Genomic DNA, 18112 nt, shown 5'->3' with positions numbered 1-18112 from the left:
GTATTGTGGTACAATACATTTATTTAATTCGCGCAGATCAATAACCAATCGATATACTGGCGGGGCTTTAGGATCAGTTCGTTTAAGAATCGGAATTATCGGGGAATTACATACATTGGAGTCCGTTTCCACAACCACTCCTTGGGTAATAAGCTCGTCAACGATTTGCAGTAAAGCCACTACAGCATCTGGGGGTAACTTGTATTGTCGCATTCGTGGTAGTACTACTCCTGTCTTTAGTGTGACTCGATATGGTGTAATGTTCATGCAACCAACATCTGTAGGGCCTTGTGCCCATAAATGTGTGGGTAAAGTCTGCAGTCGGTGATCCATGTCTCGGGACACATAGTGCCCTTTGAAATCACGTAAAAACAATCTTTCTCCTTCCGGAGAACAACATATTATAGCTCCTAGAGCTTTCAGTGTTTTTATACCTAACAGGTTTTCTTGACATGATTTAGTAAGCAATAAATCTGTAGTTCGTGTCAAGGGACCAATCGTAAGTGGAAGAGGCTGTGATACTTCGTTAATGATGGGTTTTCCTGAAAAACCAAGGGAAATATTCTGTGAGCCTGAGAGGGGTGCCCCTGGTACTTCACTACGTTTTATGGTTGTTCGGCTTGCCCCTGTATCAAGTAAAAATTTTCTATCTTGGCCTAATAGTTCACTGTGTACATAAGGTCCTTCTTGATCTACAGGGACCTCGATAAGGGGTAAGCCAACTTCCCTCTCTAGGCTGTTTCATGAGTATCGTTGATAATCAGGATAGTCATACTGTGCGGTCTGGTACATCTGTCGTGTCGTTGTTGGTGTGGCAGCAATAGGCTGCGGTGGTGGAGCTGGCATAGACTGTTGCGGAGCTGGCATGGACTGTGCATGCTGCGGGGCTCCTTGTTGGTTCTGATCCTGTCTAAGTGGCCGTGGTCTTTCTTTTGTAATACCTATGGCGATATTATGTTTTAAGACTGGACAATCGTGTATATAATGACCTGACTGCTTACAATAGTTGCATGTCCCTTTTACAGACCCTGCTGAATCACTGGACTGTGTCATACCCTTTTTATGACCGTCAGCTGGAACTGTCTGGGAAACTAGCATTTTCATTTTCGTGTCTTTCATGCGTCTTTGTTCATGTTCTTGTTCCTCTCTAATTCTATTGTGGTGGTACTGTAGCATTTGTAACATTTGTGACGGGGTGTTACCTTGCCAGGTACTCTCGAATTTCAATACTCTATTCTTAACTTGGGGCAAGGAATTTTCAACTAATTTTGTCACAAACAGATGTGGATACGATTCGCTACTTGCTTTTATTCCACTATTTATACCAAAACATTTTTCGAATCGGGCATAGAAATCACTAGTGTCTTCATCTTGCTTTTGTTTACAGGCTGAGATTGCACCCCAGTCTTCCTTTTTCGTAGTTAATAAACGTGGCAGTACCTGTACTAATAAACCTGGTAGTATTTTGGTCTTTTCCCCAAGCCCTAAACCTGGACCTCGAGCTGTTTCTTCGTTTTCTAATGCTGTCCAATCTATCTTTTGGTCTCCCACCTCCCAATCCTTTTCTCTGAGTTTTTCGTAAATGCCCGCAGGCATTAATACCTTTAATATTTTCATAATGTCGGGATAGGTATACTCTCCCATGAGCAACATGTCTTTAATTTCACGGTGGAAACCCGCTGGGTCTTTGTCATGACTGGGTACCACTTTCTTCATTTCTAATAGTTCCATTTTAGATATGGGTGTGTATACAAACACACGTTTAAACTGATTGTCATCACCCTTTATCGGGTGGACTTGGCGTAAGGGATTCTGTCTATCCATATAATACGTCGTTCTTTCCTTGATGGGCAGTGAGACATGTTCGGGGCATACAAAAAGAATGTACTGCTTTCTGGATTCTAGTATTTCTCTAATTAACTCAGTACCTGAACCTCTCCATTTGTTCGTGAGTAATTCAGTCAATATTTCTGGTAAGGGACCAGGATCGGAGTGTTGGCTTTTATATAATATAAGGAGTTGTTGAATCATGTAGATACCAGCTAAACGCTGTTCATCTGGGGTGAGGTTAAAAAACGTGTGCGCTAGTGTATCATCACTATATTTTCCGGGACTGTCAACCCAGTGAACGGCTGACCTGGCTAATTCTTGTTCATCCATAGAATCTAGTATATGATAACCCCTTCGTTCTCGAAGTAATTTGTCAGCGGCTTGGAACGAATGTTCGGGGGACCTTATATTTATTATAGGGGTTTGGAAATCTCTGTTATTAACTGGACGTATCGGACGTATCGGATCAGTAAAGCATCTAGTATTATTACAAGATCTTTCTCTACCTACATAGGCCATGGTTTCTAACTGTCCTGTGGGCAGTTCCAATTCTTCCTCCTCCTCGTTTTGTTCAGGCTGGTCTACCGCTAATCTCTCTTCGTGTATTCGTTCTACTTCTTTGCGGATCTTTCGGCACATAGCTACTATACTTAATAGTTTATCATGTCTCCCCTCTGATATATTCCGACTCCATGTGGTAAGAATTCGCATTTCTTCCGGATTTACCCCTGGTCGGTCTTGATTTCTGATCACACAATTTATGAGGAAACGTAACAGCTCCCCCTGTATCTCCACTTTCTGGTACTCCATGGCTCTATTAATACTTTCAGAATCTCGCCCTGACTGGACAAAGTGATATATATTTTTTAAATGTGTAGTCATTCCTGGTAGCCTCCCTAAATATATTGCAGCTCGTCGGATACGTAATGATGCCAGCAGCATTTCGTCCTCTTTGCCGGGCACAGGGTCATATCTACAATCTACTAGAAGTTCCTTAAGCATGTCGGGAGTTACTAGTTTGGGCGTACGTTGGTGGGCTAATTCTTGAAAGGAAAGTTTATTTACTCTGGGTGGCGTGGAAAAAATGTTTGTTGTACCTCCTGTAGCACCGCCTGGGGTGCTGGATGGGAAAGGATTCGTTGAACGTGATATAGCAACCATAGGTGTGGGTACAGCTGTAGAAACAGATGTGCTTGCCGGAACTTGTGTCGGAGTTTGTTGTTGTGGAGGTACAGACGGAGGGTCTTGGCGTTGAACCCCCTCGGCAGGCGGTCTATGTGATGCAGTATTAGCATACTCGGGAGCTGCGTCGTCTAAATAAGAGGAAAGGAAAACATCTTCTGCGGTTCTGGGATGCCCTTTGGGATGTGCTTTTATCGGAAACAATGGAGGTGGTAAGTCTTTGGGTATCTCCAGAGTGGCCTTAGGTAACCCTTCGGCCAGAAGAGGATACATACCATTCATAAGGGCATTTCTTTGTCTGTCTACTTGTTCTGCTTTTGCTCGGGTACCTTCTTCAATTAATAGATTTTCTCGGACTTTATTTGAATTCTCCTTACTCTTCTCTTGCTGTCTGCGTGCTTTTTCTGTACGTCTATACGACTCTTTACGCCATAATTCAATGGCATCTTTCTGTGATTGTCTAGCTTTCTTTTTCCATAATTCTTCCTCTACTTTCATGATGCAATCTGCGTCCCAGGTCCCAGCTGCGGGCCATCTCTGATTTTCTGGTAAATCCTTGGTGTAGTCTACCCATAAATCCAGAAATAATATGGCGTCTAGGCCATGTTTATGATACATGAAGTACCCTGGAGTGTCCCTAGGAGGAATGGGAACAGCTTCTTCGAGTACCCCTTTTCTAGTTTTGATCTGTCTTAATTTTGAAAAGAGCGGCATATTGAGAACTGATCTGATACCTAATTTCGAACACGTTTAATACAACAAAACACAATTATGAACAGTCATTCACACCACAATATGCAGAACGTATTTAAAACATCTAACATTTTAACACAATAATGAACAACAATGATGGCCATTTAGGGAACTAGTCACTAAGCATAATACTCGGCACTAACTAGGTAATTCTGAATTATATACTAGACATACTAGATATACTGCTAAACAGTACAGATACACTGCTGAAACAGTGCAGACCGGATTTGTGTACCCAAACCCGTCTTGACCGGCACAACCTGTGTGCACGTCAGAACGCCTCCCCGGCAATGGTACTCACCGGGTAGCTCGGAACGGAAGGCCTCGGAACTGAACTTGAAACTGGACCGGACTGGATTCGACTCGACTGGACTCGGAACTTCGGAACTTCGGAACCTGGTGGGCCTCTGTATACCTCGGATCTTGCTCTCTCAGCTAGGCTCTGGTCGGGATACTTCGCACTTCTCACCACCTCGTCTGGGTGTTGATCGCAGCCTCAGTTACCCCCGCTCGGCAGGAGGGAGATACAGGAAATCCTGTGGGTACGCGTTGTTGTCCGTCCAGCTGTGGCAGGAGACCGGGCCTGCAACGCACCTCCGGCGCGTGAGATGAGAAAGTGTCCCTATTCGGGCGCCATATATGTGGTAAATAATTTAATTACCGGTACTTAATTTGATGCGGAAAATTAATAAGGATAGCTTAGTAAAATAAGAGGCAGAATCCGTGGTATTAGAGATTCGGAACGGGCTTTATTCCTATACAAAGGAACATAATTCGAATTATGGGCCTTCTATTCCATCACCACGAAAGTTCAGGAAGGAAGGAACATATATTATTGACAGATAGGCAGTTTTATAGAAAATACATTACAGTAAAACAGATGCAGGAGGCGTAACAGTTGATAACAGAGATAAAGACATACATGCGTAACTAAAATGGGTGTAACTGGGCGTAACTAAAGAACGTCATTAGGTATGATGTCACAAATGGGTGGTTCCATGAAAGAATTTCGCAATGTCAGCAGAAATATGTGGCAGAGATGCGCGCGCAGCAGCATGACGTGTGATTTGACGTGTAACTAGAAGGTGAAGGGGCTTGACATTTAGCTCTACATGTGGAGACAAAAGTCTGGGGTTATGTCAACCTAATCCCAAATCATATCTAATATCCTATGTTTAAAGAACTGTGTTATCCAAAAAGAGAGGTCTCTTAGGATAGAATCTTATTCTATACTGACTATACTGACTGTTAGTGCGTGTACATGCGTCTAAGTGTCTACACTAGATGCGAGGGGGTAGGAATATTCCATGGTAACAGGGCTATGAATTACTTGCATGAGGACAGCGAGGCCTGGTCCTTTGCACGGTAGCTGGAGGAATGTTTACCTAAACTACTAGACAGGAATGCATTGGATGAGGAGCGGAGCAGAGCAGATAATCTTGAAGGTGAAATACAGTTTTTGGCAGGCAGACAGGCCGAGTCAGTCATCGTTAGCCGCGCAGGGAGTAGGACAAAGTTCATGGATACAGATGCAGGCTCAGACTGGAGCTTTCAGAGGCAGAAGGCAGGAAAAGGCTTGGTGGCAGAATCAGGGCCTACTCGCCTGGACTGTAAAATGGGATAAATGAACCATATAAAGCCGGTGGCCTTTCATACTTAGGAATAGAATATCCGGCTCATTCATGGCGGATCCGAAAGAGGACATGTTGATGGTGGACGCACATGTATTTGCGTCTTCATAACTGGAACTGGAGGGAACATACATGTACTTGTGATTTATACATGAAGCCGTTGGGGTCCAAGATAGGGGACATAACCGACCATAAAAATCCATATTTCCACAATGAAGAAAATAAACAGTTCAACCACTGTGCTGTAATAGTCAATATATGCTGGCTATGATATATAGTACTCCTACCTAGTACTCCTACCTAGTGCTACCTAACCTAGTGTGCCTAGAGTGGATGAATCTGCTGAATCCCCGTAGGGTGATCTAACTTCCCATTAACTGTGGGTAAGTGCCGACAGGCTGCCCATCTTGGAGGAGACGTGGACAGCATCCCTCGCAAGAGGTAGACAGGAATAAGCTGGGCTGGAATTCCATCATGCGATGAACTCTCAGTGTTAGTGAAAAGTTCCTCTAACTAAACCAGGAGGTGATGCTGTATATATAATAAACATCACCCATGTTACCATGCCGAAGGTTTAGTCAGACCACTATTGTTGATTCTATTGTTATAGCTCTGTCCTCGAATGAACAATAAGAACAGCAACATTTTGTATAGTGATCTTAAGCCTTGTACCGAATGTTCAAGGTATTGTGATAACATGCCTACAAAGTGGAAATGTAAGCAATGCTGTTTCAGTTAATATTATCCATCAGAGGCACGCAATTAAATGTGTGTCAAATGTCATTGTGTTTAGGAAAAGAAGGCAACTTAAAAACGTAACCATGTTAAATCGTGGTGTTCCAACTCAGGCCAAATGTAACCATATGGCACTTTTAGTCACTCTGAGTGTCCTTTGCCGGTTCAGGAGTGAACTGAAGATGTTGGTCTGAGGGACCTATTTTCATAACTGGTGCGAGCTATGAAGTGGAACACTTCTGGGGTTTACCCCCTACAGATGGTTCTGGAATTTCCTTCTTCCCAATCCAGACTTCAAGAGTAAATTAAATGAGCCAATTGAGTGTAAGCTAGTTTTACAATGTTTAGGGGAGAGAGCACAAGCATTTTTTCACTGGTTAGCAGTCTTATGGCCAACTAAAATGAATTTCAACAAACAGGAAGGGAGTAGACAAAATATTAGGGAGAAGACCACCCTAAGGCTGACAGGTCTGACTGTGTACATAATGACCTCGAGGGAGGTGGTTACCATAATTCCAAATGGTGCTCTATAAAGGAAATGTGCCCAGAGAGAGTATTCCAATACAAGGGTGTAGGCCAACTAAAGTAACATTGTTTGCATTGTCAAGATGATATCTGGGAATTATTAGGGTAGAACAGAAAAAGGAAGCAACTCTGGTGGAACAAGATCAGAAAAGGGGATTTCACATAGAAGCCAAGAGAACTGTTTTGTTTAGAGTATTTCTGGATTAGTAACTGGGTTTAGGGACAGCAGCCTGTTAGACCTGTCTTCCTTAGGGTGGTATTCCCCTAAACATTTTGCCTTCTTGCCAGCTCTTTTTGCTGATTCTTTTTGTTGGCCTTAGGACTCTGATCACTTTACCACTGCTAACCAGTGTTAATGTTCATGTGCTTCTCCCCTAAAACCTGGTAACATTGGTTTATCCGTAAGTCCCTAGTAGAGTGCTTTACCTGTGCCTGTAAATTAAATGTTACTAGTAGACCTGCAGCACTGATTGTGCCACCCATAAAAGTAGCCTTTTAAACATGTCTCAGGCCTGCCACTGTACAGCCAGTATGTGCAGGTTTACTGCCATGTCAATTTGGCATTTAAAACCCCTTGCTAAGTCTTTAATGCTCCTTTTATGACACCTAAGTCACCCCTAAGGTAGGCCCCAAGGGCAGGTTGTTGTGTAAGTAAAAGGTAGGTCATGTACTTTTATGTTTGGCATGGCCTGGTAGTGAAAAACACCTACATTTGTTTTTCACTATTTTGAGGCGTACATCTCTCATAGGTTAACATTGGGAATTCCTTATTGCACTTTTAAGCTGTAATTACTGATTGAGGAGGAGTGGCTCTGTCATGTTCTATATCATTGGAATGGTAATGATAAATCCTCTATTCAGGCAATGTTGGATTTAACATTAATATTGTGGAAATGCCACTTTAGGAACACCCCGTGTTGCAAAAAAACGTTCCAATCTTTCAGTGGCTCTGTCTTGAATAGTTAATGACAAATCTTCCATTTGGAGAACACTGGCGTATTCATCAACAATTACTAGTAGATGATGTTCATTATCAAGGGGTCAAAATAATTTAATTGAAATATTCTCCAATGCATACTTTAGAAGATCAGACATGTTTAAAGGATTCAGATTGTTTTGGATGACAAACAGTTGCACAAATGACATATCCTTAATTCCTTTTCAACTCTTTCATCAAGATGAGGGAACCACAGTCAATCCCGTAGGACTAGCTTAGTAGCAACAACTCCACAATGTCCCTCATGTGCCAGTTCAATTACTTGTTGTCTCAGACTCTAAGGGGGTGATTAGTACGGCGGGTGGATCGCCACTGCCCGTATGGATGGTGGCGATCCGCCCGCCAAAAGTCACAGCTCGCCACCCATTTCTCCCGTCATATTACTATGGCGGGGGGACCATGGCAGACGGAAAGACCTGCATATTTTGCATTGTGGCGGGTGCTGCTTCCAACACCGCCTGCCACAATGCAATGTATGCGGGATGCCAACGCCACTGTGGCGGTGGCATCCTAATTGCCGGTGCGGGACAACGCACCACTGGTGGCCGGTCCTAGCCCCGCTAGGGTGGGCCATCTTAATAGGCCCCTAAGTTATTACATTTCTTGACCCTCATAAAATATTGCTTCCGAGGGAATCTGAAAGTTCTTTCTGCACTTTTTTGAATTTCTGGTATTCAAGGTCATCATGAAGAGGTTGAGTATGTTTTCACCATGACTGATGTGTAATAATGCCTTTGAGTTTTAGCAAACCTCTGCCAGTGCTCGTAGCAGCAATGATCTGATTAATTGAAATGGCAGCAGAGGTAATGGATTTCACAATGACGTTAACATAAGCTCAGTTGCTTTACAAGTAGTGCCATGACACAGTATTGGTACACTGTTTAGATCTTTTCCTGGACAATTCACAAATGTAGAATCATATACTTGCAGTCGATACCCACACCTCTCAATGCGAGGGGGCATCTTAGCTTTTGGATTGCCAAAAATGGTGAGCAATGCTTGGTGGTCGGAGACAACCATGAAATATTTGCCATACAGGAACATATGCAAATGCTCACAAGGCGACACCACCGTAGGGCTTTCCTTTTCAGGATGTGAGTAAGCACATTCCGTCGGTGACATACTCCTGCTAGCATAAGCCACAATGTATCTTGGTGCATTAGGATGTCCATTGTGTTTGGAAAGTATACCACCTAACGCCATTGGGCTGGCATCAACAATTTGTAGTTTTGGATTAAAGTACACCATTTAACTGGCATTTTCATTCACATTTTTGATTTTCTTGAAGCTTTGTTCATATTCACTTGACCATCAAAAAGGAACATTTTGTTTTGTTAAGTGTCTCAATGGGGCACCTGCAGTGGCAAAGTCACATATATATAACTTGAACAGTAACTGGCCATACCATGGAGCGATCACAGCATAGTTAGATCTTGTGAGGGAAAAGTGGGTAACAAAGCTTGTAATATATTTGGATCTGGAGTCATTTCCCCATCAGAAACGTTATGACCCAAGAACTTGGGATCTGTTTTATGAAACTCTCACTTTGCTGCATTTAAAGTGGGACGTGCATCAACAAGGATATGGCACACCTGTGTAAGAGCTTTATCATGTTCCTTTCGTGTGACCACAAAAACCAATATGTCATCACTGTAATTGAAAGCATTTGTGACTGGATGTATTTTGTGACAAATTACATCCTGAAAGTGTTCTGCAGCTACTCCAAAACGTAGTCTTTTATATCTAAATAAGCCAACAAGATTCTAAAAGGTCAGAATGTACCTGCAATGTTATTCCAGTTCAAGTTGGCGACTCTCTTTGTTCAAATCAGCTGTGTTATTATTTCAGCAGTGTGCGGCCATGGATGTTGTTCTCTTAGTCGACTTGTTAGCTTGGCGCATACCAACGTAGATATGCACTGCTCCTCCACTTTCCTTTTTCAGCACTACCACTATAGGTGATACCCATGGCGTCAGTCCAGTGGATTGCCCAATTCTCATGCTTTAATAGTGTCTCAAGTTCTTTCTCAACAGCCTCCTGTAAATGAAATGCAATTCGACAATGTTGTTGAGCAACATGACAGATGTCCTCATTTATGTGAAGTTGTACTTTCATTGTCTTAAGTCTTCCTAGTCCATGAAATAATGATGTAAACTGATTCACTATCTCATGATGGCACTGACATTGTAGCTTATGGAAATCATCCCCATGTTTGCGAAAATGCTGAAACTGAGTAAACATGCAGTTGTTGAAGTGCCTGGCAGGACATGCATTTGTGCTTGTACTTCTGTCTTTTTATGCTTCACAGTTGCTATAAATGACCCTTGACGTTGCAGTGGCGTCGAAGCCACTTTGGTTTTCGACTGGGTTAAATGGGCACTAGAGACAGTTCATTGTACTTTTCTGCTGGCATAATGTTTATTGACGCACCACTGTCTATGATAAAAAGTATGGGGCACCCATTCGCCTTCAGTGTGATTTTAGGATGGTGTCCAAATAAATGTAATTCTTTCACTTGTCGATCTCGCTTTGATGGCCTTCTTCCTTGCAAGAAGCGAACACTACTTGTGAACATTGTCCAGTGGTCGACATTGACATCACAAACCCTCCTCCTCACTGTCACTTGACAATGACGGTGCCAAACCTTTAGACGAGGAGTTTGAGGACAATGGACTTATTTCAGTTTCTACTTGCCGTAACTGATGTTGCCGCTTTGCCTTTTGGTCGTGGTTGGAATGTCTCTGGAAATTTCTGGCATCCATTTTGTTTTCTCAACATGATGCACTTGATCTTTCCCTTGCTTTGCAAATCATTCCAAAATGGTTCAGTTTCCTGCAGCCCTTACATATATGTCCAATGGCAGGACGTTTACCTTCACGTCCAGTGCAGCAAAACCCAGATCGAAGACACAACTTCTTTTACTTTGGCAACAAAAATTTGTGGCCTTCTACCTTGTGTTTTGGTTTACTTTTCACACTCATCTCTTTCTCCCGCTCTAGCAGCCATGAGTATGTGCTCCAAACTGAGTGTCTGTTTCAGCATTCATCGTCTGAAGGAATCGGAGAGACAGCCGTCTATTACTCTGAGACACATGGCCTCTTTATTGCTGAACTCTTTGAACTTGCAATGCTTGATGAGCGAATCAAGCCTTTCTACAAACTCATCCATAGTTTTACCAGCATTCTTGATTGATAATGTACCTTTCATAGTCAACATTTGGCGCTGGATTAAATTTGGTGTTCAACATCTCTTTGATTTGATGGTATGTCACTTCATCACCATGTGGTATTTTCTCTATCAATTCTTTTACTCCTTCACCCGCTAAGTTCTTTAGATATATAATGATCCTTTTCTCATTTGCTTCTTCCAGCACATCAATGAAATCATCAAATGATTCGATCCAGGCAGTTCATCTGTTGCCAATATTCTGCTTTTTGGCAGTATCGAAGGGAGGTGGTGGTTTTAGGAATGTAGCAGCATCAGAACCTGTGGAACTTTGTGCTGTTGAGAGCGAAGCTTGCTTTGGCAGCATTGGCTGCCCACTTGGATTGACACCTTCGTGAAGCACTAGCCATGTGCTAACATTTGGGTCGCCGCGCCCACTTCCTGGTTACGATACACAGTCTTCCTCTTTGGCGCTGTGCAGGGTTTCTAAGCACCTGCCTGTTGCCGCTCATTGCACTTTCCGTACCTTGTCATCATTGCCTTTAGTGTTATCTCAATGAAAGACTCACCTTGCACGTACCCAAGAGATACTTCCGATCCGCTGACCTTGCCCTCGTCGAAACCCTGTGCATCTACGGAGCCAGAGCAGGTAGAAGAGCCTTCTCCTACGAACGAGCTCCAGATGAACATCAGACATACACTCACTCTGCACATCTTCAGGAAAACTCTCAAGACCTATCTCTTTGACTGATCGGAGCTGCCCCCCATGCGCCTTGAAACTCTCACTGTTTAGTATCACTCATCACAATTCCCAGATTGATTGATTGATTTGTGTCAGAAAAGTTTCCACTTTTAGCACTTCCTTATACTTGGCGATCACTGCCTTTGGCTCTTCACTGTACCTGCTTGTTGCTGCCTTTAGCTTTGTCGTACTGTGTGAATGATAACTCTGTGTTTGGCTGTGGCACAATTTCTCTTGCTTCAACTTTACCAGAAAATGTCTTGCCGACGACAAACAAACTTTCTGTAAAGCCTTCACTTTCTTCACAGGACTTGCACTGGCGGGAGTGGTGATTTGACTCCACAAGCACTAACTGTTGATTTTCCACATCTACTGAGCCACACTTGACATGAACAAGCAGTTTGTTGGACCATTATAAACTCTCTGGGAGAGCACTCTTATTTCTTCAGGTTGCAGGGTTTAAGTAATCCCCTAACTCGATGCCAGTTGTAGGGTCCTCCCCAGCCCAGGTACATGTAAATGATCATGCCACACATGGAACATGATATTACACGTCTTTATTCTTCATAGTGTAACGGTTAACTGCCCGTACTACTTCATGAAGTTGCTTAACCACACCTAATCACTTACGTCACTATTCTACAGAGTCCTGCAGGGACCAGAGGGTATAGCTCTAGCTATCTCTAACACACATGACAGTACCCCCACTTTAAAGGCACAACCGGATATAAGTACTGGGTCTCTGACCCCACCAAATCAAACATTTCTGGACTTGTAAAGTACCTCTGTCAGAATAACTGCTGTGCTGTTACAAAGACTGCCACTGCTGGTAGGGGAGAATTGCTTTTTTTTGCTGAGCTGAGCTGTGCTGCCCTGCTGACCACTGCCTGCTGTTCTGTGACCCTGCTGAGCGAGAGCTGGACTCTGCCTTGATCCCAGAGTGATCTCCAAGGGCTTGTTGGCTTGCCTTCTGTTGCTTGAGACTCAGGCATATCAAAGTCTCATGAGCTGCTCCTGTGCCTGGTCCATTAGAAGTGGAATCAGGTGCTTGTGCCAGTCAAATCCACGCATATTCAGTCTGTGTGTAGTAAAGCTGGCACATCAACCCTGTTGCAGGAGGAGAATTGACACATTGCAGTTGAAGCTGTTGCACCGCCTTAAAGAACCAATGCATCTGTTGCAGGGATTCTGCACATACACAAAACTATGCGCAGGAAACCATTACCTTGGTGTGTAGTGGTGTACCAAAAAACCCACCTCGTTGCCCAGAACCCCAATCCGACTAGCTATAGTGTCTCATTCATTCTCCGTACTACAGCGAAGCTACTAATGATTAGACATCCTAGAACAAGTCACTTCAACCCTCTCAGGAATCGCTGGAATAAGAACACTCTTTGGTTCAAACCCTCATACTTGTCCACAACGTGGGTAATCAGAGACACGGTATAGTTTAAAATGTTTATTTTACCTAACGTGCTCTATAATGCAGCACACGAGCCAATACTAGCAGCAAAATGCATAAGAACAATATAATCAGCATTGTCACAATTCCATAAAGCACAAAAGGGGAAACCATATTATAATGACAGTGGAAACAGGACTACAGTGCCTTACCACCCTCCCCGTGCTATGAGCTAGTTTATTCTAATTATAGAAGACCTCAAGGCTTTGTCAGGGAGACCTCATACCTCCAAGTTAGATGCAAGGATTTTACATCTCTGGACAAGCACAGCTCTTCTTAGTTGGAACGATTTTCTCCAAGTGCTTTTTCATGCATGTAATGCCATATTAAAAGCACACGAGTTTCAGTAGTGCAGCTGTGTTCCATGTTATGTCTATGGGCGTGGGACTGACCAAAGTGAATCAACGGCATACATTGTTTTTCAACCTTGAACACGCTGTGCAGACGAGGAGCATAGTGTACAGCTAGAGATGTGAAAGGCAGACAGTTCTCATGTGAAAGAGCGCAGTCAGTGTATTTACGAGAACAGAGCCATGTAGGAACGTGTGCAAAAAGCCGCAAAATGGCAGCCAAGCATATACTAACTGATGCTAATGTAGCAATGACCGCAGTTAATCCCATGTCCTCACTACACATCGGAACCACACATCGCTGCAGCTGCAGTGTGGGAAGATCGGAGCATCTATTTTTCTAACCTGAGTTGGAAATTTTTCTAGTGTTTTCATTGTGTTACTATGTGTTATGTTGCCCAAATACTTTACACATTGCCTCTTAAGTTAGGCCTGCCTGTTTAGTGCCAATGTACCAGAGAATGAGCACAGGATAATTTATGGTGTATGACTGACTTACCCAGACTAGAATTTGCTGTTCCTGCTTGAACATGGTGCATACCTCTACCTACCTACCCAATTTCTAACATAGCCATTGAGAGGTGGAGACATGACAACAATAGCATGGTAAGAAGTTCCAAATTACCGAAACCATTGGTGATCCGAGAAGTCTCATATTTTCATTGACCAAACTCAGTAGTCGCAGGAATGTTGGGTCTTGATAGTCATAGCGGTGGCCAAGCAAGATAGCCACAATTATATTCGCAATAGATGCATTCATAATCAAAGTATTTTCAAGTGGTTGCCCTGTAGAGAAAAACACAAGCTCAGTGGGCAATCATTTGAGCTAAAATGTGCACTTTTTTATTCTTCCATGGTAAATTTATTGACAAAAAACTAAAAGTTATGCTCACAAAAGATAACAAAGTTTATACCTGAGACCTAAATGCGAGATAATAGAAATGATACGTACATCATTCATGCTACAATTAAATCAAAAACAAAGTTGAGCAAGATGAAAATATTTAAGAGTGGTAGGTACAACCTCACATTGTAGCTGACCATAAAAAATGCTCTACAGCCTCTAGTCGCCTTTATCGAATGGCAAAAAATGCCCTAAGGGGATTTGAAAAAATATTCATAGGCTCTTTAGTTATCTAAATCCACATTGGGATTCATATGATGAAGAAAATTCAAATACATAGGGGGGTATAGAATACAACTCGATGCAAAGGCTATAGTTTTTCATATAAGGAACATATTAGCATTTTCCTATTTTTATGAGGTATCATGTTGGCAGTAATGTAGATTATGGTTAACACAATTTTGTTTTGAAGAAAAAAAAACACATAGCACCATCAAAGAAAGATATGAACCATTTGTCAATTTCTTTGAAGAAAATGTGAAAGAGGTTGGGTCCTGGAATGCCACCCAATCCAATCTTCAGATGCACTCTTCTGTAGCTTGGAAAGCTACTGGTGTATGGGTGTCCTTTAGGGAAATCACTCACTTAGGCAAAGTAAGTCCATAGCCAATCTCATACAATGCACACACTTTCCTAATGTATGTTTTGGCCTGTAGCTAAATACATCAGTTGTTGTCACTGGGCATGATAGGTTCCAGACCGCTCTAAAAATGCCAGGTCAGGCAGCTATTAAAATTCAAGGACTGTTTGTTAAGACATTAACAATTTTGCTCTTTGACAAATCTTATATTTTAGCAAAAGTATGGGAGAGCTGCATAGTTGATGATGACCTTTTCAATGACGTACAATCCAGATTCTGATCTGGATTCAGTAGAGAAACCAATACATTTCAATTTGTTGATGATACCCTTAACATTCTGGGTGACATTTACTCTCCTCAACTTATTCTCATTGACCTACCAGTAACCTTTGATACCCTAAACCATGAAGGAGTGAATGGGAATAAGTGTTATGATTGATTAGCCTCTTATCTATACAACCATCACAAGCAATTCAAGTTGAATACCACTCCATCTACCCTTAGTCAGGAGATTGCATGAGGTTGTGTTCAGTCTACAACTCTTTTCTGTAACTGGATGGAGCAGTTTGTCTCTGTTCTCAGTCACTCTAACACTTCTTGTTATCTTTATGATGATGATACTTACCAGTATCTAATGATTTCTTTTATGTGTGCATCGTCTGACTTCATCAGATACTTTAAGACATTCTGCCTTGCATGTCCGCTTATCAACTTAAAGTAAACCCCTTCAAAATCTAAATTAATTCTAATTTGTTGTACTTCATCCTGGGTCAAATTTGGCATGAATCAGCGAATATTTAGGAGTGTAAAATTTCTATGAACGAATGTACATAATGGGACTCATGCTCTACGTTACAGATAGGGGTTCAAAATAACAACTCAAAGATCTCTGAGGAGTAATAATCTTCATACCCAAAGCTTACTTCAAACTGGTGGTGAGAGTCCTGGTCCTTTTGAGACATTTCTATGGAACTGGACAGTTGACAGGAATACCAAACATTCACCTCACCACCTTAACATAGCATACCAGGTGCTACCACATCAGTTCATGAGTAGGTCCAAGGGAGTTTTAATTTAAGAGGCATTATGTGTAATTTAAAACATTTTCTGAGAGGAAAACTAAAGCCATATGATAGTGGTATTAAAATATATATATATATCTTGATTGGCATTTTCAGTTAGAAATTCAACAATGTGTACATGAGCAACATATCACGCCACAGTTCCTTGTCCAGTCTTAATTCAGTTTATGAACTGCACATTGTGTACGGCTACTTCAAGTCCACCCAATTGGAATGACCAATAGTAAAGAGTAGCCAACAACTTCTTCCGCCGATTCGCTGTCTACCTCTGGTGAGATATATATGTCTCCTATTGCTCTACATGTTTACTGACCCTCGAGGCGTCACTGGGGTTGCAATTTGAATGCAATATCCATCATATTATGTAATATTTAAACCAACGTAGCATAGAAAATCAACTTAGTAACAAAGGCATCCAGGCGTTCTACATTCGGTATACTTTTTTAGGATCTAAGGGGCATATTATCAAGCATGGCGTTAAAATTATCGCCGCTTTAGCAGTTTTCTGACGCTAAAGTGGCGCTAATTTTAACACCATTTCTTGATAATATGCCCCTAGTGAGTTTGCAGACGCAATCCAACTTGGGGGCATATTTGCAACAGACAGCGATATTTATCGCTGACCTTGTATACCGCATTTTGTTCTATCGCTGGAATATTACGCCAGGCTAGCGTTGTATTAACAACGCTTAGCACCATGGCGATGCATATTCCAGCGATAGCGCCCTTTTCCATGGAACATCGCTGGTTTTCCCATCGCTGTGGTCGTATCACATGAATCCACCTCCCATGTTAGGTATGCCTTACTCAGAAATTTAACAGACATTAAATTCCTGCGTTAAGGCATACTTAGCGCGAATAAAATAATCACTTCCCCGCATTGTAAATATCGCAAAGCTGCCTTCCCGATATTTACCCATGTTGTTTCCACAGACACGCCTACTTTGCATCTCATTAGCGATGCTGAGTTAGGCGTGCTGGAAACGGGAGCAAAATCAGCAAAACACGCGAAAACGATAATTTGTTATTGCCGCATTGTTAATATGTCCTTAGGTTGGGTGCAGCTTGCGGCTCATCAGAGTGCCCTGCTCACCTGCCCCTCTGCCTCTCAGTGCCGGCCCAGGGGGGAGCAGCAACAGAAGGCAGCAGTGCGTTGGGCCATATCAGTAAGGGCCAGCGATAATTATCGCTCAGCGCTCTTAGCGTGAGGATAATTATCGCCGGCCAACTCTAAATTTTATCGCGGAGATAGCGTGCTATTAGCAACACTTATCTCCAAAGCGATAAAATTCAGATCGCAAGCTGCCAAATGTGCGATTATCGCTGGAAATCCAGCGATAATTACACAACTTTTGGCAATAGCTTGCTGATAGGTCCTCACATACTTACCCAGGATATCCACCTTCCATAGGATATCATGGCTAAGTCAGTTTCAAAGCACGCGTAAGGAAAGTAGCGATAACAGAGGATATCGCTACTTTTCTTGTCGCTATGCTGCTTTGCGTGAGGCTTGATAATAGATATCCTGGGGAGGAACGCCCACTCTGCATCTCATTAGAGATGCAAAGATGGGCGTTAAGGGAAATGGCGATAAGGCAAGGTTTCACGCGACAGCGTGACCTTGTTGATAAGGCGATAAAATTATCGCTGTTTTTCGTCCAAAAACGGACGCAAAAGCGGCGATAATTTTTTATCGCCTGCTTGCTGATATGCCCCTTCTTCTTTTACTCCCTTTTAGTCCCTTTACTTTCCCTGTCTGCCGTCTGCAAACTCCTAGTACAGGATCCAAACACAACTTACTTTGAGGCCAGGCTGATAGCAAAATATCATACTACAACGCTAGGCCTTAATGATAAAGATGAGATCTGGGCTCTGCTACAATAATGGATCTGTTCAAATGGCTCATATGTTCTTCAGACGATGCTTCTTGCTATAGTTGGTTCGTACTAATTTGCAACAATGTATTATGGATGGTCAGAATGTAAGGAGTGGCGGTACCATACTGGGTTATAAGGTGTTTATTTGTTTTAACTTTACCTCAATAGGTACAATATGATTACAATAAAGAAGTACCTTTAACACATAGTATAGATTTAGTGCATTTTTTTGGGAGTTAGCATTTAATTTAGCCTCAAATTGAATATAGAAAGATTTAAAGAGATCTCCTATGTTGG

The 18112-nt window shown here is 42.4% G+C and overlaps 1 protein-coding gene across 1 annotated transcript in view; it reads right to left on the bottom strand.

The window, feature by feature from the left end:
• The window catches only part of LOC146816627 (cytochrome P450 2K4-like), a 543019-nt gene that overhangs the window by 235319 nt on the left and 289588 nt on the right, over nt 1-18112 (bottom strand). Inside the window, exon 4 of the mRNA XM_085610507.1 lies at nt 13998-14158. Coding sequence (XP_085466633.1) covers nt 13998-14158 — 161 coding nt within the window. The remainder of the gene's footprint in view (nt 1-13997; nt 14159-18112) is intronic.

This window comes from Triturus cristatus, chromosome 6 (assembly GCF_964204655.1).
Source record: "Triturus cristatus chromosome 6, aTriCri1.1, whole genome shotgun sequence".
Classification (NCBI taxonomy): domain Eukaryota; kingdom Metazoa; phylum Chordata; class Amphibia; order Caudata; family Salamandridae; genus Triturus; species Triturus cristatus.
The sequence above is the reverse complement of the archived record's forward strand: the minus strand, read 5'-3'. Positions and strand labels throughout refer to the sequence as shown.